This window comes from Chiloscyllium plagiosum, chromosome 15, assembly GCF_004010195.1.
Source record: "Chiloscyllium plagiosum isolate BGI_BamShark_2017 chromosome 15, ASM401019v2, whole genome shotgun sequence".
Classification (NCBI taxonomy): Eukaryota; Metazoa; Chordata; class Chondrichthyes; order Orectolobiformes; family Hemiscylliidae; genus Chiloscyllium; species Chiloscyllium plagiosum.
The window spans coordinates 16,339,020-16,352,161 of record NC_057724.1 but is presented as its reverse complement, the minus strand read 5'-3'; the positions used below and the strand labels follow the sequence as shown (position 1 = coordinate 16,352,161).

Below are 13,142 nucleotides of genomic sequence, written 5' to 3'. Positions count from 1 at the left end.
AGCCATCCCTTTACCTGCGAACATCTGCCCCCAAACAGTTTTCGAATGTTCTTGCCTAATACCCTCAAAATTGGCCTTTCTCCAATGTAGAACTTAAACTTTTAGATCTGGTCTATCCTTTTCCTTCACTATTTTAAAACAAATAGAATTATGGACGCTGGCCCCAAAGTGCTCCCCCACTGACACCTCAGTCACCTGCTCTGCCTTATTTCCCAAGAGTAGGTCAAGCTTTGCACCTTCTCTAGTAGGTACATCCACATACTGAATCAGAAAATTGTCTTGTACACACTTAACAGATTCCTCTACATCTAAACCCTTAACACTATGGCAGTCCCAGTCGATGTTTGGAAAGTTAAAATCTTCTACCATAACTACCCTATTATTCTTACTGAGATCTCCTTACAAGTTTTTTTTCTCAATTTCGCTCTGACTATTGGGGTCTATAATACAATCCTAATGAGATGATCATCCCTTTCTTGTTTCTCAGTTCCACCCAAATAACTTCCCTGGATGTATTTCTGGGAATATCCTCCTTCAACACAGCTGTAATGCTTTCCCTTATCAAAAATACCACTCCCCCTCCTCTCTTGCCTCCCTTTCTATCCTTCCTGTAGCATTTGTATCCTGGAACATTAAGCTGCCAGTCTTGCCCATCCCTGAGCCATGTTTCCGTAATTGCTATGATATTCCAGTCCCATGTTCCTAAGTATGCCCTGAGTTCATCTGCCTTCCCTGTTAGGCCCCTTGCATTGAAATAAATGCAGTTTAATTTATTAGTCCTACCTTGACCCTGCCTGCCCTGACTGTTTGACTCACTTCTGTTCTCAGCTGTACCCATCCCAGATTGGGCACGTGCATGGCAAATGAAGTGTAATGTGGATAAAGATGAGGTTATCCAGTTTGGCAAAAACAGGAAGACAGATTGAGAAAGGGGGATGTGCGAAAGGACCTGAGTGTCTTTGTATACTTGTCAGTGAAAGTAGGAATCCAGCAGGCAGTAAAGAAGGTAAATGGTATTTTGGCCTTCATGGCGTGCGGATTTGAGGACAGGACCAGAGTTGGCTTGCTGCAGTTGTACAAGCTGCACCTGGGTGTAATACGTAGTTTTGGTTGTCTTACCTGAGAAAGGATGTTCTGACAGTGGTGAGAGTGAAGCAAGGCTTACCAGACACATCCCTGGGATGGGAGACTGATGTGTAAAAGATTCTGGATCAATTAGGACTAAAATGACTGGAGTTCAGAAGAATGAGGGGGTGATCTCCTAGAAACCTATTAAATTCTAACAGGGTGAGTCTGTGTAAACACTGGAAAGATGTTACTCATGACCAAGGAGTCCAAAACCTTATAGCTTTCTGGCCTTAATATTGAGTTTAACAATTTCAGAGTGTGAGCACCCCTATGTTTGTCCCCCTTCCTCCAGATTAAGGTATTGTCTGCTATGCACCACTCTCCCTCTCCAGTTCTAAAGACCTGAAATGTGATTCTGCTTTCTTGTTTTGTGCTTTTGTAGGTGGTGAGGGATGCATAATTGCTGCAGCTGGATCAGTAATGGGGGTAGGTTCTGATATTGGTGGGAGCATTCGAATACCTGCCTTCTTCAATGGAATTTATGGACACAAGCCTACAACAGGTCAAAATTTTCTTGATCTTGACACTGGTTTGGTCGTGTGAATCATATTTCAAAATACTGCCATTTAGATATTTTTTGTGACTAATATGGTTTTGCATTGATTGCTAGTTAATTATTTTTAGTGAATCTTGGATTTGAGTTACAACTGATATATTATAATAGCTCTTATGTTTAATCCAGTGTTTTCATTTCGTTGAATCAAAACATGAAATTACTTTGAATCATTAAATAGCTTGTTGGCTCCCACAGTTAAGAATTTTTTCTTTTTTGTGCAGTTGTCTACATTTCAACAATCTGAAATACCACTCTCCCTATACATATTTGCCACTACGTCTCTCTTGATCTATCCCTTAACCAATTTGTCAGTTCACTTTAGCTAGCTTTGCCTGCATGCCTTCATAATTGCTTGTATTTAAGTTTAAGATGAGAGTCTTGAACCTATTCTCCCAGACCCCCCCCCCAAAAAAAAAACATAAAATTCAATTGGAACACTTAGAGGATGCGGTCGTTAATTTATCCTGTCTTGATGCACAAATTGGTTCTAGTATTACTTGCTCTATAGTTGGCCTCAATGTTCTGAGAAACTATCCTCAAAACCTACGAAATCCTCCTCAAGCTACCTTTGCGCGTTTGATTTTTCTAGCCTATATAGATTAAAATCCCACATGAATATCACGTACTTTTCTGACCAGTTTCCATTGTTTCCTCCTTGATATTCATTATTGCTGTGTGGTGATTTTTGGGACCTGTGCTACTTCCCCAAGCAATTTCTTGCCGCATTTATCATTTCTCATCCATGCCTAAACCTGCTTCTACATCCTGGTTTCTTAACATAGATTATGCCACTGTATTGTGCTCACACCTCCATTAATTAATATAACATCTGTCTTTTCCTTGCTTCAGTTCTCAAATGAAATTAATCTTGGAGGATAAAGAATCTTCTACGCCGTCCAAAGTTGTGCATTTATTCTGGCCCTGGAAAATTATCCTGTATAACAATTTTGTTTTGTAGAGATCAGTTTTGTCGCCTCTCTCAATTTGCTACTTTAGTCTCTCTTGAAACTAGCTTCATATTGTTTTGTTACAACATGGCGGTGAACCTTTTTCTGTTAGTTAAACCAAAAACCCAAAAAAGCTCGGTTCACCTCGCCTCGTAATTTGTTAAAATATGAGTGACCAAGAGCTCCTAAATTCCACTATTTAAAGAAAGTTTATTTTCTTATTTTATTTTCAATTTAGTTTCTTACTCTAAAAGTAACATTAAACTAAAAAAAATCACAAATCTAAGCCCCCTTTCTCTTAACTGCTTGCTCTCTGACTCTAATTCTATAACAATGTGCTATTCCGGTAAGACACTTAGTAAAATAACATTAGCTTAATCTCCAAACCACACAATCTCTGTCGTCTTCTATGTCTTCACTCTTCTGGCTGCTGATTTCCCTGGGTCGCGTCTTCCTTTTTACTGTGAGCATGTTTCACATGAGAAGTTACCTTTGACAGACAGTGTTTTCTAATTTCTTTGAGAGCAAAATGTTAGATGAACGATTAGCTCTCCAGCAGTTTCTCTCAAGAGCGTTTGCTCTCTGACCAATTTTGAAAATGTCGACATTCTTATACCTCCAACATCGGATCTTCTTGTTGGCAAAATGATAAATTCAAACTCTGTTGTGTTTTAGTATCCTGTGGCATGATTTAAACTGGTTAAATTCAAGTTGTTGTCAAAACAGCAACCAACTTCAATATCCATTTCACAGCCAAATGTTAACATATTTTCAATTTTCCAGTACACTCTGGGACTGCTATCTAGTCATATACACAGGTGCTTGTAATCTGTCAGTTCAGAACAGTATTCATGCTCTCTCTTGAAGGTATAGTACATGCCTTCAACTTCATAACACTTTTAACTTATTTCATCTTGGTTTCTTGTCCATTTATGTGAGAGAAAGACTGTGGATAGTAGTTACATCACTGGATTAGTAATATAGTAGTCCAGGCAAATACTTTAGGTAACTAGACCAAATTTATCCATATCAGTGGGTAGAGTTTAAATTCAATAAACGTAAATCTGGAATTGAAAACTAATCTCCGTAATGATCATGAAACTATCATTGTTGAAAAAATCCATCAGATCCAATAATGCCTGTTTGAGAAAGGAATCTGACATGCCTACCATTCTGAAGTAGGGTCACTGAACTCAAAATGTTAATTCTGCTTTCTTACCAGAGATGCTGCCACACCACCTCAATTTCTCCAGTAATTTCTGTTTTTTTTTGTTTTGATTCTTACCTGTTAGATCTACACGTACTCCAGATCAACAGGAGTGTGGTCGGTTCTTCAGTACACGCTGATGTGGTTTAGCAAGGGAAACTTAAGATGGACAACAAACGTTGACTTTATCAGCAGTGTTCATCCCATGAAAGAATAATGCTAAATAGATTTAAGACAAGGTTTCAAGAACAGAAGTGTGATTTTGATCTATCTGCATCTCTAACTTCCATCCAACTTCATTCCATTTATTTTTAAAAATAAAATAAGTGACTACAAAGAATTCTTGGTTTCTAAACAAGTCGTGCAGATTGAAATTCAGGAATCTGTAAGATTACTTCCCTTATGAAGATTGGATTTTGTTTTCCCTTTGTATCTTAAACTATAAAACCTAGCCTAGATAAATGTAGATTGTAATAAAAAATGTATTCAGCATGAACTAGATGCAACTAGGAAAATATCACGCATTAAGATTTTCCTCTTTGAATCATACATTATTTAGATATTCTCACAAATTAATTAAAAAATGTCCATGTATCACAATTGTGATTGGCTTAGTATGTACCCCTCTGATGTTGACTGCACAACTTATGCGAAGTCGTTTGTTTTACCTGTGGTAATTCTGTAAACATTTTAATGCTATGCTTTCAGGTTTGGTGCCTAATGATGGTCAGTTTCCAAATGCAATGGGTCTAAAAGCTGAATTTCTCTGTACTGGTCCTATGTGTCGTTATGCTGATGATCTCATTCCAATGTTCAAAGTCATGGCTGGCCCAAATATCTCCAAGTAAGAAAAAAAAACTTAACCAGTAGTCATTATTTCTATTGACTAACAGACCTTTATACTTCACAGAAGAAAGAACAAATGAAAGTCTTGTAAGTGATTTAGAAAAGTTGACTGAAAGTTTGCTCAAGAAATCGTTTTGTGGAATGGTTTTTGAAGGTTGATATATCTGAAAGTTTTGCTATCAATAATTGGTTTTGCGGGATATAAATTGACAAAAGGCTTAAAGCAGGATTTTACCTTTTTATTATGTAATAATTGGGATCTATGTAAAGAAAAGGTGTAGGGAGAGAACTAGGAGCACAAGGACAGTCTTGAGGAAGAAACATTTTTGTCCCTCCATAATTGACCTAAGGTAATGAATGATCGGTTTGAAGCATTGGAGTTGTCATGTTGGTGCTTCTTCAATGATGTTAGTATTAGGACGCTAATCCAGTATTGATGAAGATACAGCATTGTTTGCGAAAAGTAAATATAGTGTATAATCTTGAGTGATGTTCACATGGTATTGCTGTTCTTTCCTGTTTTAGTTGCTCAAGATACAGGAGAAGTTGCTGTCATAGTAGATAGCCGTGATCATAGATAACAGTATAGTACGCTGGTTTTGGGTTGAACGTTGCGTCCAGTGACATGAGCAGTTTTGATCAACAACATTTACTTTCATGCTGTAGGTTCCTTATGTTTGACTATACCTATCCAGTTGAGTGTTTCATCACACTCCTGATTTGAGTCTTTTAAATGATTGTGAGGTTTGCAGGATCTGGAGCTGAACAATTTATATACTTCTACTCTGCTTTTCTTTTTAACGGGTAATGTCTTTCACTGGCAAAGACAATATTTGTTGTGACATGCTGGCTATATCAAAAGGCAGTTCCAAGTCAGCCACACTGCTGTGGGTTTGATGTCCAATGTTGGCAGATTTTCCTTCCCTAAGGGACATGAATGAACCAGAAAGGTTTTTTCCAGCAATTACTGATGATTGTCATGATTATCAGCATTTGGGTTAGCTTTATTTTTCAAATTTATTAATTTAAATTCAAATTCCACCAATGGCTATGATGAGATTTGAATCTCTGACCCAGAACATTAACCACTGGGTTATTAGTGCGGTAATATTATCACTACCTCGCACCTTCTAGTTGTTTTTAATATGACTGATCAATTCAACGTCTGGTCAATGGTGACCCTTGGAATTTTATTGGTGGTGGACCTGATGGTATTTAATGTCAGGAGGAAGGTGGCTTGTCTTCATTTCATTTGAAATGGTAGACTAAGTGTGGAACCAGAAAGGACCTAATATGTTTAATAAGAAGCAGCACTGCAAGAAAATCCTCAATCAGCACAGAGCACTAAAAGAGGAGCATCTGTATTTTAAAAAGGAGCAGTTGCAACAGTGCATATAACATGGGGAAAGAGCACAAATGGAAAGTAACTGATTTGAGTAACAAGCTTTTTTTTGTTAACAAAAGCTATCTTCCCTCAGAGACTGAAGTAAGAAGATATGAGGCAATTGATGCGAAGCTGTTTTTAGTTGAAAAGAATGCAAACTGAGTTTTGTTTGTAAACTAGAAAATTGTAAATTATAGTTTGGTAAAATTAGTAACTTAAGCAAGGTAAACTGTTTAATGCAATTAAAATCTTCAAATTTTAGTTAAAATTCACTAAGAAAACTAATTGATCACACAAATTGATCCATAAGATGAGATAGAAGTAACTGTGCAAATTGTGTGCTGTAACCACTGCAAAAGAAGGGTGGATAGTATTGTGATTGTGACTGTGAACATTCATATCCGTAGCGTTTGCAGCTGGAGGAATGTCACCTCGGTGTTGTTAAACTGGAGTCCAAGATGTAAACATTGCAAGACATTGGGTTGGGGAACAGTTAACTGGATATTTTGTTTAAGGATGCAATCACACCCTTTAGATCTTAAAGGCTGGCCATTGCACAGGTAAAGGAGGATATGACTGTGAAAAAGGTAGGTATGAGGATCCAAACGTCAGAATGAAGGCACCTTGGCTCTTAGCCTTGGCAAAGGTTGTGAATCACTTGCTACACGTTGGATGAGAATAAGGACTGTAGGATGGGCAGGAGGCAATTCAAGTGAGATGAGTAATAAGGAATGTCGTAGAGGATAGTATCATTAGCGCAATAGAAACTGTTGTCTGCAATCCTAACTCAGTGTTGGAGAGTTTCCTTGTGGGAGGAATAAGAGTAGAGATGAACTTTGGGGAGAATCCTGTTGTCCTGATCCATAAAGGAATCATTGACTTAGATGAACTAGGAATAATGTTCTGCTGAGAAAGCTTGAGGACGAAAGGTCCAAACTTAAAATACAGAGCCTCAAAGGTAATGATTTGTGTTGTTATTAATAGGGCATTAGTGACTGAAGTTACACAAATAAAATTAGAAAAAAGTTAAAACTAAATTCATTGTCTGAATTAAACATTTTCAACAAATTAGAAGAACTAATAGCAAAGAAAAAAATAGTGTGTTATAATAGCAACAGCAAAAGCATGGTTATGAGATTTGGAATTAAAATGTCCAGGATAATTTTTAGAAGAGGTAGGTAAAAGGGAAAAGCAGGAAGGGTAGCTGTAAAGGATTGGATGACTGCAGTAAATAGAAGGGATCTTCTATTTTGAGTATACACAAAGCAAGAATCAGAAAAAAAAGGTGTCTATGAACAACTCCCTTAAACAAGCCTTCTGGTGTAGGACAGACAATAAATCAGGAAATTAGAAGTGCATGTAACAAGTGTAGCGTAGTAATCTTAAATTTTCATATTCTTTTAGACTGAACAAACAAAAATTACAGGAAAGGTGTTCAGCAATTTCACACTTTTTTTGCTTTGGGCAGGCCCTTGACATTTTCCTGCAGATGTGCACGTGTGGTATCTTGAAGGGACAGACTAGTGCATGACCTCTGGGGAATGTTTGGGTTGGAGGCCACAAGCTTAGAGGGAAAATTGGTGTAGAATTAATGAAATGTATATGTTTTTGTTTGTATCATAATGCTGAGGAATCAATTAAAAGAACAAGTTATTTTGGATCTTGTATATTGCAGTAAGGAAAGGTTAGTTACTAAGGTAAAAACAATGATTACTAATCCTGTTGTAAAGGGCCATTGAGAGCAGTGTGACCATAGTATGGTAACATTTTTAGATTAGATTACTTAGTGTGGAAACAGGCCCTTCGGCCCAACAAGTCCACACCGCCCCGCCGAAGCGCAACAAACCCATACATTTGCCCCTTACCCAACACTGCATGCAATTTAGCATGGCCAATTCACCTGACCTGCACATCTTTGGACTGTGGGAGGAAACTGGAGCACCCGGCGGAAACCCACGCAGACATGGGGAGAACGTGCAAACTCCACACAGTCAGTTGCCTGAGGCGGGAACTGAACCCAGGTCTCTGGTGCTGTGAGGCAGCAATGCTAACCACTGTGCCACCGTGCCGCCCACAAATTTATATTAAGCTTGAAAGTGATTTATCAAGTTTGAAACTAGGATCATAAGCAAACAATGCAAGTATGAGAGATAAGTGAGCCAAGATGGATTTGGAAACTACAGTGTAAGTTGTGACAGATAAGTAGCAATTAAAGAATTGAAACATTATTTATAACAACTGTAAGTCTGTTCAGGCAACTCACACAGAATTGTGCCCAACTGTGGTTAACAAGGAGAGTTAAAAGATCATATCATACCAAACAGACTTTGTGTTGCTAAAAAGTGTAATAGGTCTGAAGAGTAGGACAATTTTAGGATTCAGCAAAGCAAAACAAACCAAGAAATTGATAAGTGACAAAGGATTTTATTAGCATAAATTTAACTCTCAAGCATTCAGTGGAGGTAGATGTGGATGTATTAACAGCACAGACAGATGAATAAAATTGGTGAGTAAGGAAATAGCAGACACATTAATGTAATATTTTGGATCTGTCTTCATGGTGGAAGTTTCAAAATTATTCCTGAAATAATGAGGGACCACCAAGGATCTCGCACGAATGAGGAATTTGAAGAAAAAAATACAAGTAACGAAATAGTATTGGAGAAATTTATGGGATTAAGTAGGAACAAATCCTCTGGACCTCATAGTCTGCATCCAAGAGTATTAAGAGTTTCCTGACGGCTTGCATGCATTTGTCATTTTCCAGAATTCCTTTGATTCTCGATCAGTTATCAAGGATTGGAAGGTGACAAACATATTCCTGCTATTTATGAAAGGAAGAGAAAATGACGATTTATGTGCTACTTCTCCTAACGTTAGTAATAGAAAAAAAGCTAGAATATATTATTGAATTAACTTGATTGTCACATTGATTGAAGTGATAGCAAGGCACTCTGAAAATAATAACTTAGATTAAGCCAAATCAACATGAATAATGAAAGGAGAATCATATTTGATAAATATATATATTTTCAAGATGTAGCTATTAAATGGATAAGGGAGAATCAGTGGTTTAATGTATTTAGATTTTTAGGAAGTATCCAGTGAGGTGCCACACGTGCGGCTACTACTCAGCATTAGACCTCATGGGTTTGGGACAGGTTAATAGATGAAGATTGGAATATATGAAATGTATGCAGGTTGAAACTAGTGTAGCACTAAAAAGATTAGTCGTTGGATATCGGGTATATGCAATCTACTTGAATACCTTTGATTAGATTTCTGAATGTTATTATAACACTGTGGTTAAACCCTTCTGCTAATTAAACCAAACCCCCACACAAGCTCACCTCTCCTCGTAATCTGGTAAAGTATGATTGTTGGAGAACTACCCAAATTCCACTATTTAACAAAAATATCAATTTATTCTTTAACTCTAAAAGTGAACATTAAACAACAGCTACTTTACAACTCTAAGCGTCCTTTCTCTTAAAGATTTGTTATCTACCTCCCACTCTCTAACAATATACCGATCAAATAAAGTCCCTATTAAATTTACAGCAACTTAGTTTTCAAAACCAGACAGCAGCTGTCTTTTCTGGTGTCAGTCTTCCTCTGTTTGTAGATATTCCCGGGTTGTCTTCAGTCTTCTGCTGCAAAGAGGTTTCACATGAAAAAGTACCTATGACAGAGTATGGTGAATAGCAGTCTTTCAATGGCAGTTGGCCAATTGTCCAAAATTCCTACTTTTTTGTACCCAAACATTGGATTGTGTCATTCATTCGATGTTGTCATAACAGTAAAATTCAAATTCGATTGGGTTTTAGTCTCTTGGGGCATAATTTAAACTGATTAAATTGAAATCGTGGCCAAAACAACTGGAGTATCTAGTTTAAAGCCAAATGTTACATATTTTCAATTTTCTAGCACACACTGTGACTGCTAATCAATCACATGATACGTGCTTGCCAGCTTTCAGCTTTCACTCTCTTGAAGGTACAGTACACCCCTTCAACTTCATAACAACGTCATGTATCGAAATTCACTGATGCTGCGCAGGTAGGTGAGGAGATGTAAGATGATATCAATAGGTTCGGATGAGTGGACATGAACACAGCTGTTGGGATACATTGTGATAAAATGTGAAGTTATCCAAAGGATTGTTGTGGCCCAACCTTTGTGCAGTTTTGGTTCCTTAAGGAAGGACAGAACAGACTTATCCTTGAAGTGTGGCAAAAATTCATGTGTGTGGTTCCTGGGATAAAACTATTGTTCTCTGAGAAAATATAATATTTTTCAATATTCAACAAGTAGATTATCCACAACTGACAGACTGTCCAGTGTTGTTCTACTAACCTGTTCCCTATTTGTAACCTGGAATGCTGGTATGTGTCCTGATTTAGAATTTTTGAAATTGTTGATCTTACTTTGCTATCTGGAAAAAATATCTGTTGTCAACTTTTAAACATTTATATAAAAGTTGACTTAACACTGATAAGGCTATCTGAGATTTCAATAGAATTTGTTTATTTTTAAACTACCTTGAGCTCTATGGAATATTAAATTGTCAGAACTCTTCTTCCCGAAGTAACATGTTCGATTTTTGTATTGAAAAAGGGTGAAACTTGATGAAGAGGTTTATATTAAGAAAGTGAAATTCTATTCCATGGAACACGATGGAGGATCTCCATTCCTGTCCAAAGTGGACAAAGAACTGATTCATGCTCAGAGAAGGGTATGTTGAGGACTTGATTCCAAAAGTAATGAACTGTTGTTTGTATTTTCAAAAGGTGTTGCCCATGCTTTCTTGTCCTTGAGTAGAAAAATGTTCCTGGTTTCCCCCTTGATTGACTTCAGAATCTCACCCTTGAGTAGTGACTGCTATATTTCCACCATTAGCATCTCATTAAAAGAACCAACTTGCTCTAGTTAAATCCCACTTCCAATTCTCCTCTCCTCCACTGATAAATTAGGTGGTGCAAATTCCTGACAGGTTAAACAGATTGGGCACATACCAGCTGCAGCTCACCTCATGCATGTTCCAGCCATTATTTAATTGTATCTTCACAATAACATCCCCACATGATCCACAACCACTATCCTCTTTGTTCCTTCATCCACACCAATCCATGTCAACAAACCATGTCTTGTCTGCTCTCAGACCAACTACGTTCCTTTCCTCAGTTTCTCATGCCTTCAGTACCACTTTGAGCTGATGGATGCTGCGAAATATTGCATTTTAGGCAGGACTTACACAAAGGCAGGACTTACACAATTAATGGTAGGGCCCTGGGTAGTGTTGTACAACAGGGAAACCTAGGGTTTTAGGTACGTAATTCTTTGAAATTTGCACAACAAGTGGACAGGGTAGTTAAGAAGCTGTTCAGTACATTTGCCTTCATTGCTCAGACCTTTGAATACAAGAGTTGGGATGTTACGTTGAAGTTATACAGGACATTAGTGAGACCTCTTCTGGAATACTGTGTGCAGTTCTGGTTGCCCTGTTACAGGAAGGATATTAAATTGGAATGGATTCAGAAAAAGTTTACTAGGATGTTGCCAGGGATGGAAGATTTGAGTTATAAAGAGAGGCTGGATAAGTTAGGACCTTTTTCACCAGAGCATGATGGGTGACCTGAGAGGTCAATATAATCAGGAGGCGTGTAGGTAAGGTGAATAGCAAGGTCTTTTCCCTAAGGTGGGGAGTTCAAAACGAACAGACATATTTTTAAAGTGAGAGGAGAAAATTTTAAAAAGGACGAGTGGCAACTTTTTTACACAGTGGTTTGTTTGTGGAAAGAACTACTAGAGGAAGTGATGGCTGCAGGTAGTTACATTTAAAAGACATTTGTTTAAGTAAATGAACAGGAAAGGTTTGGAGGGATATGGGCAAACATAGGCAAGTAGGACTAGTTTAGTTTGGGAACATGGTCGCTGTGGACTAGTTGGACTTGAAGGGTGTGTTTCCATGCTGTATGACTCTAAAACTTTATGAACCTGCTTCCACCGCTTGTGACGCAGGACTCCAAAGTTGCTTCATATTTGGCAAAAATGTTTCTCCCCATCTCTGTTCTTAATGGATAAATTCTAATTTGAAAACAGTGCCTTCCAATTCTGAACCAACCCCAGGAGGAATAGCTTCCACGTCAACCTTGTCAAGACTATTCAGGATCTTGTATACTTCAATCAAGCCACATGTCACGTTTATAAACTCCAATGGAAACAAAGCCACCGTGCCCAACTTATCTTCATAAGACAACCCACTCATTTTCAGATATCAATCCAGTAAATTTCCCCAGAACTTCCTCCAGTGTATTCGCCTCCTTCCTTCAACAAGTAGACCCAAACTGCACACAGCATTTGAGATGTGTTCTCACCAGTATCCTGTTCACATGAAACAAAATACATTTAAGGTAAATTCTTCTTGTAAAAACCTATTAGCCATCTTTAATACATGCTGTACTCAACGTGATGTTTTTTTGTGACTCCTGCATTAGAGCAGCAATATCCCTCTGTACCTTGAAATTTTGCTGTCATTCTCCATGTTTTACGAGTTCACAGGATGTGAGTGTTACAGGCGTATCCAGAACTTATTCCCATCTCTAATTTCTCTATAACTGAATGACTTATTAACAGTCAACCATATTGCCTTTTTATTTAATTCACTTTTAGGCTGTGGGCATGCAAACTAGGCTAGCATTTATTGTTTGTCCCTAGTTGCCATTGTTGAAACTTTATTGCTGGAACAGCACAGCAGGTCAGGCAGCATCCAGGGAACAGGAGATTCGACGTTTCGGGCACAGGCCCTTCTTCAGGAATATCAGGAGATTCGAAGTTTCGGCCGCAGGCCCGTCTTCAGGATGAAGGGCCTGTGCCCGCAACGTCGAATCTCCTGTTCCCTGGGTGCTGCCTGGCCTGCTGTGCTGTTCCAGCAATAAAGTTTCAACTTTGATCTCCAGCATCTGCAGACCTCACTTTCTCCTAGTTGCCATTGTGAAGACTGGTGAACTGCCTATTTGAACCACAGCATCCAAATGCTGTAGGTAGACCCTCAATGTTGTTAGGGACTGAATT

General features: G+C 38.1%; 1 protein-coding gene across 1 annotated transcript in view; it reads left to right on the top strand.

Moving 5' to 3' along the window:
• Window positions 1-13,142, top strand: part of LOC122557138 (fatty-acid amide hydrolase 2-like) — a 45,865-nt gene that overhangs the window by 15,340 nt on the left and 17,383 nt on the right. Inside the window, exons 5-7 of the mRNA XM_043704485.1 lie at window positions 1,511-1,630; window positions 4,547-4,682; window positions 10,686-10,803. Coding sequence (XP_043560420.1) covers window positions 1,511-1,630; window positions 4,547-4,682; window positions 10,686-10,803 — 374 coding nt within the window. The remainder of the gene's footprint in view (window positions 1-1,510; window positions 1,631-4,546; window positions 4,683-10,685; window positions 10,804-13,142) is intronic.